This window comes from Podarcis raffonei, chromosome 10 (genome assembly GCF_027172205.1).
Source record: "Podarcis raffonei isolate rPodRaf1 chromosome 10, rPodRaf1.pri, whole genome shotgun sequence".
NCBI lineage: Eukaryota > Metazoa > Chordata > Lepidosauria > Squamata > Lacertidae > Podarcis > Podarcis raffonei.
Genome location: NC_070611.1, coordinates 7,566,555 through 7,591,522, shown reverse-complemented (window position 1 = coordinate 7,591,522; position 24,968 = coordinate 7,566,555). Strand labels below are relative to the sequence as shown.

General features: G+C 42.6%; 1 protein-coding gene and 1 long non-coding RNA gene across 12 annotated transcripts in view; one reads left to right on the top strand and one right to left on the bottom strand.

Annotated features, from left to right (window-relative positions):
* Positions 1–21,271, bottom strand: part of KMT2E (lysine methyltransferase 2E (inactive)) — a 58,772-nt gene extending 37,501 nt beyond the window's left edge. For 2 of the 11 annotated variants that reach the window (XM_053406243.1, XM_053406252.1), the window contains exons 1-3: positions 20,863–21,267; positions 2,105–2,289; positions 1,052–1,166 (exon numbers count right to left, since the gene is read on the bottom strand). In XM_053406243.1, the coding sequence (XP_053262218.1) occupies positions 1,052–1,166; positions 2,105–2,175 (186 nt within the window). In that variant the 5' untranslated portion in view covers positions 2,176–2,289; positions 20,863–21,267. Of the gene's footprint in view, positions 1–1,051; positions 1,167–2,104; positions 2,290–5,937; positions 6,033–6,925; positions 7,110–20,862 lie in introns of those variants that run through there. The other 9 variants (XM_053406244.1, XM_053406245.1, XM_053406247.1 and 6 more) reach the window with 9 other exon arrangements.
* Positions 21,272–21,748: 477 nt separating this feature from the next.
* LOC128422352 (uncharacterized) lies at positions 21,749–24,950 on the top strand. The gene is made up of 3 exons (XR_008332487.1): positions 21,749–22,608; positions 22,748–23,156; positions 24,104–24,950. It is a non-coding gene; the product is annotated as an uncharacterized LOC128422352 (long non-coding RNA).
* The last annotated feature ends 18 nt before the right edge of the window (positions 24,951–24,968 follow it).

Sequence of the window (24,968 nt, the reverse complement as noted above, 5' to 3'; positions counted from 1 at the left end):
TATTTTATACATGTATAGCAACCGTCCCCAATTAGGTGCCATTTATCTACAGGAAGAAAAGCAAGCCTATTCATCACTCCGAAAATATTTATAGATTGATCCCATTATCCTACACTGAAGGAAGAGCAGACAGGATCAGGTGTATCAGTGTCAGTTAATGTTCTATGGTGCAGCACCCAGGGCCATATTACATCAAACACTGGTGCACATTGACACAATTGAGGCCTATTATTATTATTATTATTATTATCATCATCATCATCCTCCAACTGAGGATCACAGAGTGGTTTACAATTTAAAAACACAAAAATACATACCATAGCAACAAATAAAAACAATTCTCCCACCCCAGTTTAAAAGGCCATAGATTGTTTAATTAAACAAAGGCATGGGAGAAGCGAAATGTTTTTGCCTGGTACTTAAAGATATGTAATGAAGGAACAAGGTCATCCACAAGCAGGGAGCCACCGCAGAAAAGGCCCATTCTCGTGCTGCCACCCTTCAGAACTGGCACAGAAGAGGCACACAGAGAAGGGCCTCAAGTGATGATTGGAGACTGGTTCCGTTTGCATGGGCGATGTGATCTTTGAGGTATTGCGGTTATCAGCCATTTAAGGTTTTGTAGGTCAAAACCAGCATTTTGAATTGTGCCCTGAAGCTAATTGGTAGCCAGTACAATCAGGCCAAGATTGGTGTTATATGCTCAAACCATCTTGTCACTGCTCTTCTGCAGATGCAACTTTTGCCATCTCTTCCATTCTACTGCACTTCCCCATACCTCCCTAAAACCAGCTCTGGGGGGATCTTAAAGCATTCCACTCGTGAAAGTTTAGGTCTGGATGCAACCCATTTTGTTAAAAAAAGACAGTAATAAAGAGTGAATACAAGACTTCTAGTATCAGAACCACTCTACCATATAAGTGTCATGATTTTGGCTGTTTTAGTGGAGGACTTCCCACAATAAGCCGGAAAATCAACCAGACAAGGCACATTTAAAGTTCTCTTTATTGGAAAGAACCTTGAAGAAATACTTTTAAAAAACAAAACTTACCGCATAAGGCAAACCAATATAACTGTGTGAATGATGAGAATTGCTGTTATATAGCTGGTGTGGATAACTGTTTGACTTCTCAACTACCACAGGGCTAGCTTCTACAGATTCAGGTCTGAAAAGCAAGACAAACATTAAGATTTCCCTTTTGTTCCAAAGTGCTGAATATTTTGGTATTATGATAAAGGTAAAGAAGGAAATGTTTGCTGCTATGCTCCTGTCAAAAATAAATGAATGTCTGGCAAGCTGTCAGTAACAACACTAATTTAAAGTTTCTGTAGTGGTATGGGTGTGCACTATCAAGTGAATATTATCCATTTGAACAACACTGACAACAATGTTGTAAAACAAAGAAGCACAAAAAAGATTACAAGGCAGGAGTACACAAGTATCAATAATTCTTATTGTTTCTGAGAACACATATGCAGCGTAGGAGTCTGCCCATATGCTGTTAGCAGTATCTGAAACCCCAATAAATTATGACATCTAGTGGCAGAATAAGCACAGCACCACAGGCTTCCTGTGTTGCCAGAACTGTATCCTGAAAGGATTTATTTTACAGGTTGTACTAAGGAACTATAAAGATAGACCCTGAAGGAAGGTGCTCCTGATTACTTTATTTTCTATTATAAGCACAAGTTATGTATCAGTATTCTGATTTCATCCCAAACTGAATAGCTCAGAGCAAAGGGGGGGGGGCGAGTGTTATGAAGTTTCACTGTGAGAATAGTTAATAAATGTTAATTTAAGAGTCACCCTAGATGCTAAAGTAGAAATGAACACTATATATGAAAAGATATATATTGCCAAAACTTTAAAAATAGCAATTTTGTCATAACATAACCAAATGGGCTCCAATACATACTGAAATGTCAAGACTTTTAAGAAGGAAAACTATAAGCTAAGAACTGTAACATTTACATCTATTTCAGGTAGAGTTCAACAAACTTTGATTCTGTTTATTATGCCCAGAAGCAACACTGCAGAGATGCATAAAATGAAACATAAGATAGAACCAATTTTGCAAATTTGCTGTTGTGCCACAATACTTACTCTGAGCCTGCAGCCATTTCCAAATATGAAGTTTCTGCTGTGTCAACCCCCAACGGGACCACTATGTTCATGACGTTCGTTTCTGATAAATTCGATTACTATGGAGTTCTATGCATTGGTATCCAAAACACTGGGGCATGCCAGCCACAGTGCTCATTGCAAACATCTAAGTGCATCCACAAACTCTGTTAGCCGAAAGAGAAAAAGTGAAACTTTTAATTTTTATTTCAAATGTGTGAGTTAAAGGAGCTTACCTTTTTTAAAATTTCAGTAGGAACATTAAATTATTGGAGACTGAACAGTCTCTAATAAGCACAGTCTCTAAGCACATTTACTCAGATGTCAATCCTAGAAAAGGGTAAAATCTATTTCAACTACTTTCTTACACGTTACTTAATAATTCCATCCCTTTCTGCTAAAAGTAAATTGATTAAGTTAGTAACTGCATCATTACTGTATGCCCTTAACAAATGCATGCAGCCTTCATTTATAAATGTGCATGTTTATGTGCAAACATCTGTATTAAGGCTTTAATTGTGCTTTAATGGTTACTCACAGTAAACAGGACTAGAGATTCCTTTAGCAAATAAATGTAGCAAAAATAAAGAACATTAAGATAATTTAAAATGAAGACTCTACATGCCAATTTTGAAACTAAGGGTGACCAACTGAGAGCCTATACCAGAGTTTCCCAAACTTGGGTCTCCAGCTGGTTTTGGACTACAATTCCCATCATCCCCGATGATAATTAACAATAATTTATTATTTATATGCTGTCCATCAGACTGGGTTGCCCAGATAATTTGGGTGGCTTCCAACAAATTAAAACTCAGTAAGACATCAAACATTAAAAACTTCCCTATAGAGGACTGCCTTCAGATGTCTTCTAAAAGTCAGATTGTTGTTTATTTCTTTGACATCTGATGGGAGGGCGTTCCACAGCATGGATGCGACTACTGAGAAGGTCCTCTGCCTGGCTCCCTGTAACTTCTAAGTGAGGGAACCACCAGAAGGCCCTTGGAACAGGATCTTAAGTGTCCAGGCTGAATGATGGGAATGAAGACACCCCTTCAGGTGTGAAAAAGCTATTTAAAGGTCAGCAACAACACTCTGAACTGTGCTTGGAAACTTACTGGGAGCCTTTAGGACTAGTGTAAAACGGTCCCAACAGATGCTCCCAATCTGGCAGCTGCATTCTGGATTAGTTGTAGTTTCCGAGTCCCTTCAAAGGCAGCCCCACATAGAGCACATTGCAGTAGTCCAAGAGGGAGATAACCAGAGCATGTACCACTCTGGCAACAGGCAGGCAGGGTCTTAGCGAGCAAACCAGATGGAGCTGGTAGACAACTGCCCTAGACACAGAATGATGGGAGATGTAGTCAAACAACAATTGGAAACCCAATTTTGGGAAACCCTGGTCCACATCAGTCTTCTGCAGTCACTTTCTCTCCTCCGTCTGTCCCAACAGCAGCAGAGGAAGTGGAGACTAGTTTCTTATGCTACTTTTGATTCTGTCATTGCCGGTTTCTTCAGTTTACAGACCAAATATCTTTTCCCAGCCCACATGCTGAAACTGGGTGATGATATCAGTGCCTAGATTTCCAGTCTCTGCATTACAGGTTATCATTGATTTAATACTGTCAAGAAATAGCGCAATTCTATACATATCTACACAGAAGTACAGTCTCACTGAATTCAGTGGAACTAAATCCCGAGCAGGAATGGAAAATCTCCAGGGCCTGATGGATTAACCTCCAAATACTATAGAACTTTGAAGGACTATTTGATTCAACCACTAAAGGAGGTTTGCAACGAAATTATGGAGGGGGAAAAGGCGCCGGAGTCATGGAAAGAAGCCTATATCACACTTATACCTGGTGTTTAATATAAAGGACTATCAAAAAAACCGGCAGAGAGGAATTGAGAGAGAATTAAGAGCCTTGGACGTGAGGTCGCCAGGCTGACAGCAGATGGACTGATGGACTTTTGTTGGGGTTCGAAACCAGGAAAGGGGGGGTGGGGCTTTGGGAATCCAAAGGGTGTACAATTATATTCTGTTTCATTTAATTTTGTTTTGCCACTAACATAAAAATGGGGAATTCGTGGAAGGGAATTGGGGTCGACCTTAGAAAAAGATTTTTAAGAATAAGTACTGATGTATAAAGATTGAGGTTTATAAGTTAAAATTGGTTAACTAAAATGAATTAAAGAAAATAAGGTAAAGTTTGGGGACAAGAACTTGCTGAGCCAAAAATTGGAACTGGAATACAAGAAGGGGAGGTGTGGGGAAGTCAAGGAAATTGGTTATTGATAGTAAGAAATGTAAATTTTATGTGTTTTTAATTGTTCTTTTTTCTTTATTTTTTGAAAATTTCAATAAATATTTATTTAAAAAAAAAAGGAATGGAGAAGGTCAGTTCCGATTTGAATGTGAACCTGCCAATTCACATCTCTGAAAACAATGTGCAAACCAAAATGCAGCTATCCTTCCAAATTTGTACATCTCTTAATTTTGTGATGCAGTTTTCTAACCAAATAATGTGTGCAAAAATGTACATATTAGATAAAAAAATGCATTTTTGTATGTTTATATAGGGGAAATTGTAGGCAAGAAGTGTATATTAGGAGAAAAGTGAACAAATATGCTGCTGGATTTTTTGGCAGGACTTTTCTTTTTTGAAAAAAATTGACAAATAATGTGGAATGTGGCAAACTTACTGGAAAAAATAAGAACTCAAAATGGAGCTATCTACTCTACTCACAGATAATCCGGCGCAGGGACTCGCTTCTACGGTGCCGGAAATCGCATCTGCGCAGACGCTGGAAATCGTGGGCGCACAATCTGGCCCACAGAGGGATCTCCGCTGGAGTGAACCGGCCCAGGCAAGGTAAACCTTGCCGACGCCTGGTCTAAATGGTTAACTGAAGTCAAGCTATCCACCCCAATACAGGCACACTAAAGACTTTTTTCAATATAAAAGCCACTCAGAGAATCCCTACAGAGAACTCTTCAAACCATATTCAAATTCCTGTTTCTTATGCTGTTTTGAATCAACAGAGTTAGTTATATTTCAGTTAAATGTATTATATAATGCTGATGATTTGATGAAGGATGGAAAATGTTATTGAAGATCTTAAAAACCCAATCTGCATTTCTAGCCCCACATGGAGTATCATTTGTAGCTAAACAGGATGGATATGTATGTGCATGATTCACTATTTACATTAAAAAGTTAAGGTGTGTGTGTGTGTGTGTGTGTGTGTGTGAATGCACGCATGCTCACTTCATAATATTTAATATACATTCATGCCACAGGCAGTTTCCTGTGTAAAACAAACCAGCTGTTTTTAGGAGGAGCCTGAAAACAACTTGTGTACATCTACTGCCGCCAAATGCTGCCTGAATCACAAAGTATAGCACTCCTTTTCTAAACCTTTACAACTTGAGCTGTTGAAATAGTTGTTCTCCCTTTTTTAAAATTTAGCCACAAGAGACAGTATCTGTTACAGTTCTCTTCAGTAAGGTAGCTAGAGCTGTAGCACATTAACCTGTACGCGCTGAATATCATTTGGGTCTAGTGTTTTTATTTCTGTAACCTTTTCCTCCTCTGTAATTTAACCTTTTGTAAAGCAAGGTACCAATTCACAAGTATTTCACCAAATCTCAGAGAAAGGTATTGCTCAACCAATGGTGCTGTAAACAAGTGTGGAATTACAAATTTTAAGTCACTGTACCCAATCTCCCAGCTTAGAAACTTTCCCTAGTTGTAAAATATATATGGAAAGGTTCGATAAGCAAACCTCTTGTGTGTCTGAACTATTTCATTGCTTACCATCTGTTCTGACTGCCTCAGCAGGAATGAAACTGACACATCTGCCAGAAAAAAATGCAGAAAAGGTTGGTTTTCTAAGCAGAGAAAATCTTGAGCTGAAGAGGAGGAGTCACTAGTTATTTCAGAAGCGTGCATCTATTACAACACTGGTCTGGCTTTAAAGCTCATGTTTTAAATGGCTCCCTGCTTTTTTTTAAAAAATTGTAGTACTCCACTAAAGATTTAAACCTGTGCTTTTTTGTCTGTTTGTTTCTTTTATGGTGCACAATATTAAATGTAAGGGTACTGTAATTATGGCTAGGATCTTGTTTGGCTGTAATGACTTTTAACAACCAATAAAGCTAACTGGAAGATATTGACTTTTTTGTAGTGGGGGATACAAAAGCCTCACAGATCCTTAAAAGCCGAGTGATGTCACTTAAAACAGAATCTTTATATATACAGCTTCCTAAGAAATGTCATTACATTCACAGAGATCCTGTCATCCCAGTGTTGCTAAAACTAATACCGATCTTAAAGTTTAACACATCAAATGTAACAAGTTATGTTAACACAGACTTGCAGGCCTCAAAAATCCTGCCTTCATGTACCAATGTGTTTACAGTGGAGTTTGACAGGGAACTTTTCTCCATGTGTAAACTGTAAGACAGTACTAGTGAGAGTACACACAATTTTCTTAGTATTCATCAAATATTTTTTCAGAACTCAATTTAAACAACAACAAAGCCCTGCCAATAGGCTAGCTGCGTTCATCAGAACCTCTAGCCAGAGGAAAATAAAAAGCTGGTGGGTTTGAATTTTTCTTGCCAAGACTTTTAGAACACCAAATTTTGAGCCACATCAAATGAACCCGGGAACATGAGAAACACGTTAGCCCCTATTATTAAATCCCATATACAATTTTAATGTAAGTGTAGTATAAATGTTATTGTTAGCAAGCTATCCAATTTATCAAGGCCATTGTAGAATATTCTAAAATATTTCCAACCTATTTGCTAAGAGTTGTGGTCCGCTCAGTCATCTAAGTCATTAATGAAGACGACCTGCACTGCATTCAGAACTGATCCCTGTGGAATCCCACTTGATACCTCTTTCCAGTTTGATGCTGATCCATTCATTACTATTGTCTGGATGAAGCTGTTCAACCAACTGTAGTAAATCATCTTTATTACCTGAAAGCAATAGGCATCTCATAACCATGATGTTAATGTCAAACAGCTCTAAAAGTTAAAACTAGCCCCCTTAACTACATTAGTAACAATAATTGCTTTAATCTCTTAATTCAGTCACAGTCACCTCAAAAACTTTTAACAAGGAAATAGTGAATTATATCAATATTTACAGCATAGCACCATACTAAAATATGGGTGTGGAGCTAAATTTGCTGCTGGACCAGTACTATAGAGGTAGTATGAGGCAATGAGCCAAGGCAGCAGACACAGGCCTCTCTATATCAGGCAGTGCAGGATATGGAAGGAAAGAGAGAGGCATCAAATATGAAAAAGTTATGCCATCTGGAGGCAATAAGTGGCTGCAGAGCCACTGTTAGTCAAAAGTCCAATAATCTCCGCTTCCTATCTTTCCCTCATCCCATGCCAGAAACATAACTTTGGCATGAGGTCTTACACTCTATCCACCTTCCTAGTTCAGAGAAGGAAAAGTGCAAAAGGAAGATTTGCAAGAGAAGAAAGATGTTGTAGTATACAAATGAATCTCCAGTGACAGCTTTCCACAGGTCAGTGCCACCTGGTATGGCCCTCTACTCTAAGAAGATACTGAAGATGCAATATTCATTACATCTTCTGTAGGCAGTCCTAGATGTAGCAACCAACAGCTTCGTATGCCATAAAAATAAACATGAAATTCTACTCCTAACACCATTAGGAGTTCATATCACTGTGATATTTCAAAAGCTATGGTTAATACTGGACACAGAAATCCAATTATCAAAACAGACTATAGCCATAGTAAGGTAAGTCTCGTGTACCAAAATTTCAAGCTATATTCACTGCATGTAGGTTCAAACTTCATAATGGAGAACACACTTGAAACATGGTATTTCAAGTATTCAGTAGGGCTGGACAATATCTGTTTTTCAACATTGTGATATATCACAGAAATATTGTGATGTCTGAGGAGGCACTGGCTGGCTTCACGGTTTTCCCCGCATTGTGATTTTGTGATATATTGCCAGGTCAAAACTTATTAAACAGATAAAACAATATGGACTTCAAACCAGTGTATCGCCCAGCCCTAGTGTACAGGTATGCAAGCCTATTCTGCCCTAGCCTCAATGTATTTCCAAAACTGTCTAACATTGAGCCCACTCCATTAATAGCACCTATATATCAATGAACTAGCTAGTATAGATAGTACAATGGCTAAGAGTTTGAGTTACAAACCTGGATGTTCCTAGATTAAATCTTACTTCACGCACAAACTCACAAGATGGCCTACAGCAAACTACTATATCCCAAGCCCCCAACTGTGATGGCTGCCTACATTATAGAACATTTGTGATTATTGAGATAGTGTATGTTAATTGTTCTGAGTACTCAGAAAGTATTTTATAAAAGCTCACTTTTAGCACTAGATCCCAACCCAAAAGGACATACTTGGTTGTGAGTCAGCTTGACCTTTGCTGAATTAAGCTTTACCCAGCAAAATGCTACAATATGTTGAATGAACAAACAGAAGAACCACCCTTGGCCGACAAGCGCAGTTGTCTTCATTATTTACAGGAAAGTTGCATACAATATCAACATAACTATTTTCCTACACTAACAGTCCTCAAACGGGATTATTAAATGAGTCCCCATAAAGTAAGTAACTGGATGCTTATTCAACTAAAATAGAACCAAAGTAATCAAACTATGGTTTGCAATCATGCTTTAGAAGGCTCGCTCAAAGGATTGTTGGTTCAGATGTAACAGCAAAGTGCTGTTGGAATAAAGGAAAATATCAACTAAACTGAAATTATATGGTGAAGTGGGATGCGGCAAGAATACAAACTCTATGGTTTGGAGGAATGGAAATGGCCTGGTGTAGGTGATTTGGAATGAACTGCAGGAATCTTAACTTGCACACACTCTCGCCCCAACTTCCTCCCTTGAATGCAAACCAGTACAATCTCTTGACAACTGTGGTTTGATTTAACCTAAATTAGTTAACACAAAAAGAATCTGAAACCAGTTTTACCCTTTATTTTATTTAAACTAACTTTGGTTAAATCATAGTTCCCCAAGTTGCATGATGCAGATGCTTTAACTCTCCTTATGTGGAGAGAAGGAACATGAGCCAGAGGAATGCCTCAGGTCATTCCTGATAACATAAACCATGGTCAAGATTATATGTTTGAATGCATAGACTCTCCACAACAATTTGAAAAGGGAAATGGATAGAGAGCGGAATAGATTAGGACTTCTTGATAAGGCTGCTTTCACCTTCCAGGTTAGCCCTTTTCCCTTCTCTTAATTTCCACTATTCTTATATTCTACCTAATCCACCCCTTTGTATCTTGTCTGTTTAGGCTGTGAAGTCTTCAGGAAGGAATATCCTGGTTGGCAGTAGAACTTAAACAACAGTCTCTTCCTAGTTTGGATATCATGTGAAACCATGTTTTCAAACAAGGAAAGCTTCAGGAGAGGGCACATGAGCACTCCCCTGTGAATATGAACTGCAGCATTCATCTGGGGATGCTTGTCCACCATCGCTAAACCCAGGGATAAATTTCCAAAGCAACACAGTTTCCTAAAACAAAACACACTATTCTGAAATCCCTGAATTCAAAAATGAGAACTATGGGCAACTGTATAAATCCCATTATATTATCTTTAAATGCAATCTTATCCTCTTCATTGAACAGTTGTGCTGATGAAGAGAGAATCTGAAACCCTTGTTGGGTGGTATCCAACTACACCATTCTCAATGCAGGCTCATTGAAACAAATGAACTTGAGTAAAATCCATTGATTTAAACAGATCTACTCCATGTGTAGTTTAGTTGGATCTCACCTATTGACTCCTACGCAACATAAATGAACTTGATTGCACTCAGTAAAGAACAAAAGCTTTAGAAACAGAGTGCAACTTATTTACAGAACCTGCACCGTTTATCCTGATCTGGATCCATCCACTGGATGTTCTTGATCTTCCTTGGAGAACTTCAAATGATGAAATAAAAATATTTGCATAAAAGTATACACTTTATTTTCAACTTTTTCCTTCACAAAATATTAATTCAAAAACATTAAAATGATGGATCATGGGTAATTTATTTATAGTCTTATTCTCAATTTCTCACATCTGTTAAACAGGAATCCTGTTTATTTTGCAAATTTGTTTTATTACCTCATATAGTGCCAGACTTAAGGCTGCTTTGATGACATTTCAGGGCAACAGTTATACAATTCTGTTCTGCTTTGCTTTTTTGATACTTCTGTTGTGGTTTTGGTATAAGATACTAAAATCTCAAGTTCACACTATAGCCAAATGTTAGGGCTAGGAGTCTAGAGGCAGGCAGGCAGGTGTTTCAGCAGAGAATCAGCCTACAATCTCTAATTGAAGAATCAGACCAAGGTCAGCAGCTTTATGAGGTCAGATAAGAATCTACTGGCTCCTCATATCAGCCAGACTCAGGTGGGCTGGAAGCTGCAATAATGTTATCTAGCAATCTGCAGTAGTGTTGCTTTAGTACAGCAATTCAGGCCAGCAGTTTCCTTAGGTCAAGGGTTAGGAACCTATGGCACTCCAGATGCTGTTGGTCTCCAATCTCCCATCAGCCCTCATCAGCACACTCAATGACCAGAAATAATGGGAAGTGTAGTTCAACAACACCTGGAGACCCCCATCTTACACTGCAAGGTGTTATGGTAGTGTACAGTAAGAGCCTGGACCAGTATTTTAAGCCAGATGGTCGGCTCCTTCAGTGGATTTCCCACACCTATATCCGTATCTATCTTTACTTAGCTCAAAGTGACTGTAATGGACAATACTCAGCATGCCCTCCTGTACCTGAATAGAATTGTGCTTTGCCAACAGTTCTGTCTAAAGAAAATCCTGGCTCCTACGTAGTCTCTAGCCTCTTTCTAGAACAGAATAAAGGAAACAAGGAAGGGAAGTGGAGAGATGGAGAAGAAACAGGCATATTCTTTTATTTAATTTTTTTAAAAGCATATTGTAATTGTTAGCATGTACTGCAAGAAGAGCTAATGACTCTGACTAAAGTAATGGGACTCTACAGCATATCCTACTCAGCTTTTTATGTCAACCTATAAAGAGTTAGAATATGTCTGCTGACATTCTGAAAAATGTAGTTCTATCTGGCCTTCACGAGCCTGTGGGTTCCATGGAGCAATCAAAATACAAAGAAAAATCACTTTTTCTAAATAGTAAAAGCACCTATAGTACCTCCCTACAATTAAGCTCTATTCTACTTCTGGAACACAGGGTATTTAAAGCAGTAACAGCTGTCTAAGTTTAAAAATAACAAGCATTTGTTTTCAAATCAGAAAGGTGGAGGACCTGCCAGAGCAGTCGAGTTTAGGGTGTATATAGCCTACTTCATATCTGCTTACCTTGCAAGGTAGAATTTGACATCCTTAGAATTCTAACTTTCATTTGGAAGTAAAAGAAGAAGAAGATGATGAAGATGATTAGTAGGTATTAGATGCACGGAATGCATGTTTGTATCTTTAAGTTTGAATATCAAGCTATGTAGAACTACTGGAGGCCAGTGGGAAAGGCTTCCCTGTCCCTTTTACCTAACTCACTTATCTATGGCTTTCCCCTCCTCCCAGTCCATTCTTTGTAGCAGTCTCCATTCCAGTCCTGCTAATTTTTCTTTTTTTAGGTGCCTTTTTTTGGAAACAGTAATTCTTAAGGGGGGGGGAGGAGCAACACAAAATAAATTTAATCTGCATCATTCTGCTTCCATTTTTTAAAATGAAGTTTGAACCCTCTTTAAAGCCTCCCCTGTGCCCTGGAAATTCAGATCCAGGAACAAAGACTAATCTAGTTTGAGATTTGGAAGCAAACAAACTCCTAAGAACTGTAACAGTCAATCTCTCTGCATTTAAGGTGACCAAGGCCCAGGCCAGGAAATCTACAACTTCCAAGTATTGCTTGCACAATGGAAAGTACTGATACAAATACATTCATAATGCCGCCTTTTAAAATTCTGAATAATTAATGTATGGAGCTGTTTTAATTGGGAAAACCAATTTTTCCATGAAATTATTGCTGGGTATACTCCTCACTAAAGTGAAGTCTAACTTAACTAGACACATATTCTTTTGATTAATCTCTTTTCCAATCTTCATCCCCTGGCAGCCCAAATCTAAAAATTTAAATTGTAAGTTCCTCAGTACAGAGACTTAACTTTTTGTTTCTTACTCTGTTAGCATCCCATGAACTGTGATGGTACAAAAATTAGAGCCAACTCTATAATGAGGCACATTGAAACAAGCCACTCAGGTGGCACAATAGGGGGCAGCTTTACAAGTGGCAGACTGGTTGGGATCCCGTGAACTCTGCCATCATCATCACTTTCCTGTGCGCTGCTTTTCTTCCTCCTGCCAGTTTTGTAGAAGAGAGGGAACAGCAGGAGGAGGAAGAAAACAATACATCACTAGGAAGCAGAAGTACCTCTGCTCTCCCTAGCACCATGTGCATTGCTGGGCACAAGGAGGTGAGACTGAAGTCCCCGTTTTAAGTTGTGAGTCCCTCCCATACAGTCTGGAACTTGACACTTACTTCTTTTTTAAGTTATCACTCAGCCTAACCTACTTTAGAGGTATCTGAAGAAGTGTGCATGCACACGAAAGCTCATACCAATAACAAACTTAGTTGGTCTCTAAGGTGCTACTGGAAGGAATTTTTTGTTTTTGTTTCGACTACGGCAGACCAACACAGCTACCTACGTGTGACTAGAACTACTTTAGAGGGTTGTTTTGGAGATATATCGGTGAAGGGGAGGGAAAATAATATACATCAACTTTAGTTCACTGGAAGAAGGGTGGGATATACTGTAAATCTAGTATATAATAATGTGGTCCTGGATTCCCCCCCTTCTCTAGCTATGGTAGGGAAGACAAACATGAATCAAGTGGTGATTTAGGTAAGGAAAATGTAGGATAGAGTGTGTGGTGGTAGTGGAACAGATTAACTGGAAAACAATAAAGCCAATACAGTGGTACCTCTAGTTGCAGACAGGATCTGTTCCAGAGGTCCGGTCGGATCCCGAGGTTTCCGCAACCTGAGGACTGCTTCTGCGCATGCACGCGTGGCAGTAGACCGTTTCTGCGCATGCATGGCAAAACCCGGTCAAATACTTCCGGGTTTGCCGCTTTTGCATCCTGGAGTTTACGTAACCAGAGGGTTATGTAACCGGAGGTACTACTGTACTTTTTATATGTGGATTAGCTTGTGTCATTTCATATCAAGTGAAATAATTTTGTGTTATAAAGTCCTGATATTAAAAAGGCAGTGTGGTGTAGTGGTCAGATTGGTGGACTAAATCAGGGACATCTGGGATCTCTGTTCATTCTCTCTAACCTACCTCCTACAGTTATTATGAAGGAGGATAATGGGGGAAGTTAATGCCACACTTTGCCCCATGGAAGGATGGGATAACAATGAAATGAACTTAATGTTTCTAAGAGTTAGGAATGCTTAGGCTGCTGATCTGGGCTGTTTTGAAAGGGCAGCAATTTTTAAAATTATTTTATTATTGCTGCATTTTTACTGCCAGAATAACTTGTTTGACCTTGGATATTATGCACCATAATTTTAAAAAAAAATTTTTTTTGAGGGGAGGGGTTGCTGCTCTGCCTCAAGCAGCAAAATGTCTTGTGCAGGCCCTGACAAAATTAGTACCTTCTCAAAAGACAGCAGAAACTATAGCACAAGCCTATCTGTGTTTATCCAGAAGTAAGCTCCACTGTGTTCAATTGAGCTTACTCCCTAGTAAGTGTAGTTAAGATTGCAATCTTAGATATTTTCCTAGTTTTTACTCCTGAACTGGGTAGAATAATAAACAATAATTAAACCTTCTCCCAAAACGTATGAGAAAATGGTTCTATGTTCAGTTGCCATAAGCATTCTAGTCTGTGGTCTCTAAGGAAGGTTGCTGTCTTTTCTTTAACCACTGAAACAGAATGCTACATTGAAAGGAATATATGTGCTGCAACTTGACTGTGGTGGGTGGCTACTAATGGTTATTTCATTGGAAATAACATGATGAGAATATATTTTTCTCTTTATTTAAAAAATATGCACTACTCCAGAAGCAGTGTTAGAAATTAGCCAGGCGCATTTTGCTACTGGCGCAGGTCCAATTGCGACCACCTGGAGATCTCTGGGTGCCAGGTTGGTGACTGACATCTCCATCTGGCTGGCTCTCCAGCTTTCTTAAACTGGTAAGCAGACAAGCTTATTTATCACAGTTATATCCCACATTTTTCTCCAAGGAGTACATGGTTCACCCCTCCCCCAGTTAATCCCTGCAATGACCCTATGAGGTAGGCTACACGGCTGTGACAGGCCCAAGGTCACCCAGTGAGCTTCATGACGGAGTGGGGATTTGAACCCTGATCTCCCCCCAGGTCCTAGTCTGACACTATAACCACACTGGCTTCCTACAGTACTATGGGGCAGCTATATACATTAAGTCGGTAAATAAATACGTGGATAAATACAAAATGGCACTTGGAGAAGGATCTGAAATATTTCCCCTGAAGCTTGAATTTGTATTCTGGATTGTTTGATTTGATGTTTTAATGTGCTGTAAACCACTTTGGGATTTTTTAATTTAAAATATAAAGTGGTATAGAAATGAAATCAATAATAATAATAATAATAAATCTCCCTCCGGGGGGTGCCTAGACATTCCATTGTGGTGATCATAACCTGGGTTTAAGGTGCCATTTAGCGATTAGCTTATATATCTGAGTTTCTAACACTGCCCAGAAGGCTGCACTCCTATATTCTTGCATCAATGCATTGCGAAGGAGGTGATGCTGAAAAATGGTATTCTATTATTGTAGTTTAAAACATTTAAAAGACATCAGATTGGATTCAGTGTTCCTTCCATTCACAGACAGGACTGAAATCAAAGGGATTTCCTGCTGGAAAGAGGGAAGGGGGAGAATCATCAAACTTTTAGAGCAGTTTTTCAGGGGTCAAGGAGAACTGCAGGAAGGAGGAATTAGTAAATATTGCCTCTCTTCCTTCAGTGCGAGTATTCCAATAATAGAATTCTACTCATGAGAAAGCTGAAATCATCCCACAAATATAATGCAGTTTATTACTTTCAACTATAAAGCATGCATGCAACACCCCCCCAATAACCAACTTCTCCTTATATATAAATTCAATAAACAGTAGAAGAATAGGTGGTTTCTTTTTAGTGTCAAATAAGGCATATTTCAAAGATTATAGAATGTCTGGTTTCACTCAGCCATGAAGCTTACTGGATGACATTAGGCCACTCACTGCCTCTCAGTCTAACCTACCTCACGGGGTTGTTAGGATAAAATGAGGAGGGAAGAACCACGTCTGCCACCTTGAGCTTCTTGGAGGGAAAGGTGGTATATACTGTAAATGTAATAAATAAGTAAAAAACAACAACAAAGAAATCTGAAAATGTTGGAATTGTAACTGGTGAATCAAAATATACTCTTCTGTATATCACGGTCTAAATTAAATTGGAGTTCCAAATGTGCATTTGAGGCTAATCTTTGGCTTAGTGTCAGGTTCACTGCATTCCTGCTAAAGCTTTCCATTATTACATTGCAATTCAAATGAAAAGGAAATGCACTGCACCATTTAAATAAGTGACAAGAAAGCACCACTACTTTCCCCACCTTCAGTCCAAGATGCAGAGGGTGCTGCTCCTTTTAAGATAATATTTCAGGATATGATTTGGAAACTTCACAAAAAAAAATTGAGCCACAAGCTTTGAACCTTATTAGATGTTAAGCCCCGATACAAAACATGTACACAAGATTAATTCTATTATTTTTTATATTAATTAGTTGCTTTACTCACAAAAGAGACCCAAAGTGACTTACAATAAAGTATAAACACTAAAAAGAGTGACGACAAACCAGTAAAAACCTACAATACAATGGCTTCACAGAACCAGCCCCACTAAGAGATGAGAAGCACTTGAAACTCTTCAACTTAAGGTCCAAAAGCTCACAGGAGGGGGTTTGTCTGCCATCTAAAAACAGATAAAGATGGTGCCAGGCATTTTTAAAATTAAGTAAAACAAAAATCTGAATATTCACTATTCTAAAGAGATAAAATACAATTGTATTTTTTTACAGGTTACAAAGCACGGGGTGTGGGAAGGCTTCCATTACATCACAGACTAATGAAAATTTGAGCTACAGGCTCAGACTATGTCCAGCTGTGCCAGCAAAAGCAACAGAACTTCCCCTTCCTCTCCTCACCCCTGCAACCCAACCACACCCCAGTTTGTTTCAGAGAATCCTCCCCCTAGGGCAGATTTGGGGGGCTCTCAGAAAGCAACAGTGGAGACAGACAGGGGGAGCCCTGTTGGCACAAGCAGGCTGACACAAATGGATGCCACTCAGTGTAGTTCAGAGAAAATTTTAATTCTTAACATAAATAATAAACCAACTTATTTTGGATCAACTGTACTACAGATTACATTGAATTTTTATTTGAGACATTGTCTTGGTTAAAGGCTTGAGACGAACAGCACGCAGTGGACTTCTTATAGTCATATGTTGGACTCAGTGCTTCTGATATGCTCATACAGAAGATTTCTTCTGTAAACTAGAAGCTGCTTCTATGAGAAGAATGGAGCCCCATATGTTTACTTAGCTGCTGTACAAGAATTTGTCCTCCTTGTAGAGAAGATATGCCAACAAATTTTAGGTTAGCTCTATTTATTCTATTTTATAGTGCTCCATAACTCAGCAATTTACAAAAATAGGTTTTCTGAAAAGAAGTTTCAGAATTCAACCAAGGCTCATCTCACTTATGGTACCAAGGTTTATTTAACAGAAGCTCAGATCAAAGACCTTGCTGCACTTTTAAAGGAAGAATGTAATTCCTGAAAAATGTAATAACCAGACCTCTGGATCACTGATTTGCTACTTACCAAAAGCAAGAGTGGTAGAGGTGAAGTGGTGGGGAAGTCAGCGCGATGCAAACAAGGCACTGGAGCCAACATGGTTCTTCTACCTGTGCATCTGCACAGCGCTGACCTCCCAGCCACATTATCCCTCCCGCTCTTCCTCCTGGTAAGCAGAAGTGACTCTGCTGCCAGGAGGTCAAGTGAGCACTGCCACACCACTATGCTGTCCACTATTGGACTTACATCTGAATAAAGATGCATACGATTTCCACCTATGGAAACAGTTTATTAAATCCTATTACTGTGACTCTCGGCATACCAAAAGGTACACTATGGTTCACTGGATGAAATATACGAGTTGTGTTCCAGATTTGTGACCCATTGAAGCTCACTTTTTGATTCTAACAAATGAATCTGCAGTACGAAATCATTTAGGCTACAATCCTAAATTCTGCTGGGTGCAGAACTGCCTTTCTTGATGAGGTAGAGCTGCAATGCTGCTTCCCAAGAGATATGTCGCTGCTGCTTGCTGGGAGGGAGAGGGGCAAAGAGATCCTGCATCAAACACTAGTGGAAGCACTGAGTTGGCTCTGCCAGTGCACCATGGCAATCTGCTCACTGCCTTGCCCTTCCCCAGTAAGTGACAGCGAGGAAGCTAGAACTGTGGCTCCACTAAACCAGGTGAGCCTTCTTTAAAAGTCTCAATGAACAAAATAAAACTTAGAATAAGGATACGTACAGTTCAGAACCCACTAGTGGAATGCAACATTACTAGCAGTTCCACATTACAGACAACATAGAACAAAGGCCTTAAAATGGCTTCAATTCTCTTTTAATGGTGGGTTTAGAATTAACATAATATTCTGTTTTCTTGGAATCCCATTTTGGAGAAACCAAATATTGTCATCATAAGTAGTAAATAAAACCAAACCATCTGGATGACATCCAACTAACTATTCTTTAGTCAAAGTATACCCATTTAAATCAATGGATTTAAGTTCTACTCTAACTCAGTTAGATGCCACCCTTGATTTTTCAGCACACAAAATTCAATTTATAATTCAAATGAGAAGATGAAACCTAAGCAAAATTGTTTATAATCAAGGATCAACTTTTTCGAGGTTCACAAGACTGTATATACAGTATGAAAAATATTAAAATCATTAAAGTGACTGTCGTTTTGACTAGATATGCCTATGCACATTTACTCAGCTGCAAGTCCCATTAAGCTCAATGGTGCTTACTCCCTGCTAAATGGATAAAGGATTGTAGTCCCATACATTAAACCATGTGTAAACCAACATGTTCTTGGCCTCACAACATACTGAAGGCATACATGAATAGCCCTGTAATGCATATCTTGTCCCCATTTACACGTCTAAGAAGCAGGTTATTAACTATGCAAGACAGTCAAGTTAATATATGTAAATTAATGTTGCCAGGGTTGAAGGGAAAATCCACTACTAAATAATATTTTGCAGAAGGTTACACAAACACATTAAAGTTGCAACTTGACCCTCAAGTTATTCTAACTGCAAAAATATTAAAAATATAATTAAGTGAAACTTTCATATACTTTTAGATAAGCATGTTGCTCTCAACTGTATTCAACAGACCCGGAAGGGGGGCAGGGGAGGAGGGAAGATAAAGGAGAAGGCTTAACAGCACAATAGTTACTGTATTTTAAATGCATCATCACTATTCATTTGTCAGTGGCAATTAGCACCTTACAAACAATCCCTTTTCACAATGAAATATGCATTTCACATGTAATGTATAACAAAAAAATCATGTAGAAAAGTCACATTTAAGACATGTAACCTTTAACACACCCACCCCTCGAAGAAGGGGGAGTTTTAAATCTGTCTGTATAATTCCTTGGGGGAGGGAGAAACACAGGAAAAATCTGTCCAGCAGCAACAGATTATTAATAGATTAGAAATTATTTGGCTTGATAGTGCTATCACAATCTCAAATGAAGTGCCATGATAAAAATTATTTTCATGTTCTCATTGTAATGCTGGTTGCATGCCAGCATTAGACATTACAGCACAAATCTAGATTAAGAGGCCAAGAGGAACTTGTCCACCATTTTAAAAACAAAAGTAAAAAGATTAATATGGCATGCATATGAACTCACTTCAAACATACACACATAGACCACAGCAGCTATGCCAGTCCGTCATCAATCCCCTCCCCTAGGAAGACTGGTCTCGTTGATTTGTGCCTTTCACACAAATAACCAATAAAATTAATCAGCTGGAACCCAGCATTTTAATCGTAGTAAAGACGAGATACGTTTCGTTCATGACTTAAAGACGGCAGTCTTTTTTTCATTTAAGCATATTAAGCCTATAAATGTGCTGCAGACAAATGCACTGCATGGGGTGTGGAGGACCCGAGCTGATTAGATTACCACAACATCAGCCTGAGGCCGCCATTTTTAGAATCTCTAAAGGACAAAAGAGGGAAATTACAGTTTTTACTCCACTTTTATGGAAAGTAACTTTAAAAGTATAGCGTGTGTCATCAAACCTCCTCTGTAGGTCACCTAGGTTTCCCGGCGTTGCTTTGATTTCTTTTAGATATGCTTTTAAACGGGGGAAAAGTCTTCCACTATTAATCTCTTTAAAGGTAATCTAAATATACGGAGGAGGAAAACAGCCCTAAATTCATATGGTTTACTATAAGAGTAGCATTTCGGAGAGTTGTCTACATCATTTGAAAACCACTAGGCTTTTAATCACCGCGCATTCCTCGATGATTGAGTGCTGAGAAGGACGGGACCTTTCTAATTGGACTATATTATGTTTCTTCTACCCTATTTAGTACTACACAGTGGACCGTTTGTTTCTCCTCCCCCATGTCTGCAGCAGCAGTGGGGTCTATGCCACCAACTCCTTTCAAGAAAGAGGTTCCCTATGTGTCGTTCCCGGTACGCCAGCCCTGGCCAGGAGGGTAACACAAAGATGAGGGCAAATATAACCTTATGCAACCAGTTTTGGAAAAGGGGGACCCCGGGGTAAATCCCCACCTGCCACCCCACCCCCTTTTCAATTGCTCCTCAAAGTCTTCGGAACTGTTCGCCTACTACTATATACACCGCACGGATCGGGGAAACGAGAAGATGGAAGATAAAATGAGAGGGGTGTATATATGTGTGTGTGTGTCTGCGTGTGTGTGGAAAGGAAGATTAGGCCCGTAATGAGCCCTATTAGTACCACAAAACACAACAAATAACAGTGGCCGGGGGGCGGGTGGGTTGAACAAGGACATAGCGCCCGAATTCGTCTTACGGGAACCTCGGCTCCCAATAACATGAAATATTTGCCCCCAAAAAAACACACACCCCGCGCCTGTTCTTTAAAGCGAGAGACAACACAAGCAAAAAAAAAGCACGCTTTCATCGCATTAAGCGACCTCTGGGAGATTTATTTCTAGCAGGAGGCTGGCATAGCGGGGGCCCCCACCCCAAACACACACACACACCACCCATCAGCTCCGCCAGTTACAATAACGCGCCATATTCGCAAGATAGAGCGACTCCCTCTCCCTTTTAAGCCAGTCCACCCCCACCGGAGCGAGGTGAGCATACGGAGTGAAAAGAAGAGCCACAGTCCAGAATGAATATAATACACGCGTATATATAGATATATAGACACACACACACACACCCCAGAGGAAACGAGATGCGCCGCCACTTTTTAGCCTTTCTTTTTGAAAGGTTCCCCCCCCCCCGCCGCCGCCGCCTTTCCCCCTCAGGCTCCCATCCCGGGGCATGACAACCACAATAAATAAGGATAATAATGGCAGACTCACCTGTAATGGTCACAGGCCAGGCAAGCAGCACCCCCTTAACCGAGCCCCTCTCTTACCCCAACCAAAACAATGCAACAGTCCCACTGCGGATGTCCCTTGCCTGGGCAGGACGGAGCCCCTCAGCCGCCTGTGGGGAGCTGGGGGTGGGGAGAGGCTCAGTGGCAGCAGGGAACCCCGAGGAAGGCGGCTGGGCTGCACCAGGAGTCCCGCGGCGGCCGAGGGAGAAGCGCCTTCGCCTCAGGACCTCTGCACAAACCCCCTAACTGCCACTGCTGCTGCCGCGGCCGCCGCTGCTGCTGCTCCTGCTCCCGTCTCCCTCCTCGCAGCCGCCTACGCTCCCTCCTATGTCACTGCCTCTCTCTCTCTCTCTGGGAAAATGGCGTCGCCTCACTCCCCCCCCTTCCTCCCGCTGCACGGGGTTCACCCGTCCCGCCTGGCAGGGGCAGGGTTACCAGGGCGAAGCCAAACAGCCGCCATTTTGCTTGTGGGCTGGAGTTCCGTTGGTGCCCGGCAGCGCAAGACGCCCCCCGCCCGACACCCACCCGGGTCCATTTTTGCAATGTGCGCGCGTTTCCTTAATAAAGCCAGGCGACGGGAGCGCGAATAGGGGCAGCGCGCAGGGAGGAAAGGAGGGTCGGGGAAGCGCCGGGTGGGACGAGGGCAGGGGGAGTCGTTTGGGTTCGTGTTCAGGGCGGCCGGGCAAGGCTTTCAGCTGTGACAGGCGGTGAGGGAAAGGAGGAAGTTGCCCCAAGCAAGTGACGGCCTTGAGGATTTCCTAAGGAAGGCTGAGGGGTCGCAGCCCCGACCGCCTATGTATGTTTTAAGAGTTCACGTTCAGGATCTACAAATCAAACTGGTTTGGGGCCTCGGTGAGCAACGCGCATGGCTCTGGGTTTGTGCACGCGTATAAGCACGCGTACATTGGACTTCAGACGTGAAAACTAGTCCTTTTCAGCAGCTGGCAGAAACGTGTCCCTTTAGCGTTTGGGCGGCCAGGTACGTTTGCCCAGGGAGGAAGCCGCGCTCGTTTTCTAGGCCAAGGGTTCAGGGTTGCAGCTCGGCGGGCGCGGAGAGGCTCGTCTCGGGCAGCTGCGACTCCTGGCGCCCGACAGCCTTTCATCGGAGGGATTCTTTTTCTCGTTTTCACCCTCCTCGGACAGGTGCGCGCGAAGGGTCGGATCCGCTTCCTCAGAACGATTCCTGCAGCGGAGGAAATGGCCCTTCTCTGGAAATCTCGGGACACCTGTCCCGGCTCAGAGGGCGACTCGTAGCCGCGCGTCCCCGTCCCCCATTTTGCTGGCGGCAACCAGCTATGGCGGCCTCCCCGTTAGTGCCGAGCGCCTTCCTTCCCCGCCACCCGCCGGCTTCGACTTCTGCCTGCGCACGGAGCCCGCTTCCCGGCCCGCCTGCTCGCAGCCCCTCCGGCGGGAGCCGAGCGAGGGAGGGGAAGGCAGGCAGGCAGGCAGGGGTTTTCGCTCGACGCCCACCAGGGGCTGAGTGAGCCTCCTTCAGTGCGCAAGCTCGGGGCACCAGATAAAAGCTGGGCTGGCAGCTCCTGCCCTGCCTTGATGGAGCCGAGAGCAACGAGTGGCAGAAGGAGGGAGTTAGGAACAGGCTTAGATAAGAGGAGCTGGCTCCCGGTAGGAGGAGGAGGAAGAAGCAGCTGAGGTGGGAATGGCACTTGTCTGGCTGCCCGACTGGACCCCACAGAAGGCGGCTGCCATGGGGCACAGACTATGCAGAGGGGTGAGAAAGGGAGGGCGATTAAATGTCTTGTGACCATGGTGGAGTGTGTGGATGTGCTTATTGTTTTTATTATTATTATTATCATCACCCCCCCTTGTCTAATCCCGATGTGTATCTATTTCTCTCTCTCCCTTTCTAGGGCGCTTGGTGGGGCTGCTCGCTTGGGGGTTCCGCTTGTTGTAATACGAAATGGCGACTGCCGTCTCGGGGCGGTTGGTGATTGTCGCGCCGCGAGGTTGTTGTTCTCCTCCCTCCTCCCTCCTCCCCCCTCTGCCCTTCTTCCCTCCCCTCCCCCTTCCTGTCTTTGGCCGTTTCTCCGCAGCGAACCGCGGAGAGCGCACTGAGTCAGGAGGAGGCGGGGGGGAGGGTGGGGAGCGGCGGCCGCGCAGCCAATCAGCTCTGCGGACGGGCCGCGGAGGCGCGCTCCGATTGGCAGGCGCTGACATCATCCTGCAGCAGGGGCAGACGCAGCTGCTGGGCAGGGCTCGGGGAGCTGTCGGGGGTGGCTGGTGCAAAGGGAGAAAACGGGCGCCATGATACCAGCCGCGGTGGGTGAGGAGAGGGGGCAGAGGCTTCTCCGGAGAGGCGCTAGGGACGGCGGGGCCGAGGGGGCGGAAGGACAGCGGGGTTCGGGCGACCGCGCCCCTCCGCGTCCCCTCGACCGAGCCGGGGTGGCGGTAGCGACAGCGTCGGGGCTCGGAGGAAGGTCGGCGTCTCGGCGGCGGCTGTAACTGCGTCAGTCCAAGATGGCGCGAGGTGTCCCTGGAGAGGGAAGGGAGCCGCACGTCCGCCGGAGGTCATGTGACCGCGTTGCATTCTTGTGTGGGGCTTGGCGGAGGACCAAGCTGGCTGAGGAGAGGAGGAGGCGGCGGCGGCGGCGTCCGTGGCTCTTCGGCTTGACAGGGATGTGAGGGGGGGGGGAGTCCCTTTCCGTGCGGTCGGGGCAGTTGCCGCGGCGGTTGCCTTCCTCTTTTCACATACACGCCCCTCTCCCCCACCCCGCCCGCCCGCCCGCGTCGAGCAGCTGTTCAGCGAAGCGTCTTTTCTTCCTCCCTCGAAGGGCGTCGACTGTTTTGACAGGGACCTCCCCTCCCCCCACAGCGGCATCTTCTGCCAGGGAAAGTTCTCGCTCCCTTTTTTTTCCACGCGCGCGGGGGGGGGGGAGGGGGAGCGCGTGACGCCCGCGGCGGCTTAAAGGCAGGCGGGGAGGGACGCGAACTGCCAGCCCGTTGCGTTCGCGGGACTGAGAATGCAGAGAAAAACTGTTGGACTCCCGGAGTAAAACACTTCCTTTTTTTTTTTTTGCGAGGGAGGGTTGGCTCGCGTAGCTCGGCTCAGTTTGCAGTTCTGTAAAACAAGGCAGAGGTAGAGTTGGAAGGGGTCCCGAGGGTCCTCTAGTCTGACCCCCTGCAGTTAGGAATCCTGCCCACGGGTGGGGATCCACTTTGCTAACCGGCTTGTGCGACCCGCATTAAGGCCTCTTTCTTCTTGCCAGCTGCTGGTGGCGCAGAGTGACTCCATCCTTCAGTGTTTTCCGGATTTCCAGACACCCACCCGCGCCTTGCAAGGGAAAATATGACACACTTCACGTAGTCCGTGTTGGGGATGCAAGGAGGAAGTTGGTCATCGGTGATAGCATGGTGGTTTTAGTGTAGTGCAGCTGCCTTTCTGTGAAACTAATGGATGAAGATCCTGATCTCCCTCCCCTTGCAGGGAGATTTCTGATCTCCATTTTAGGTTCCATGGATGACGGTGGTGAACGAGAGGCTAAATGTAACAGGATAGACCTTCTTAGATACACTCTTTTTGAAGAAAACACATGACTTGGTGCAACCTAAAGTGACAGGGCACATTCCTAACCCGTCAGACTGGACATATTTGACCATATCTGGATGTAGCCTGACTTTTTTTTAATGCTGCTAACTAATCATTAGCAAGGGCTAGAAATACCCTTGGAACTTGCGTGCTCTTAAAAAAAGAAGAACCTACATTCTTCTAGTCTTAAATATTATTAGATTGTGCTGCATGTACTTGTTGCTGAACTGCATTATTAATCCTAACTATCAATAGGTGGATCTTGGATTGTTTTGGTTTTACAATGGTAACATTTAAAATACAGACACCTGAACATTTGGCTTCCCCTGCCCCCAGTGTTAGGACTATTTGGGGATATTAATCTAAAATATATAAGCTATAGCTGAGGGTGAAGCCCAGTTGCTTACATAACTTTATTTTGTTGCTAAAGTTATCTGCTTTAGTTACAGCTCTGAAGGGAATTTTTCAAATAGCATACAATAATGGGGAATTCTTAAAAAGTGTGCTGTTTGTTTTTCCATGGTATCGGAACAGAAAACAAGTTT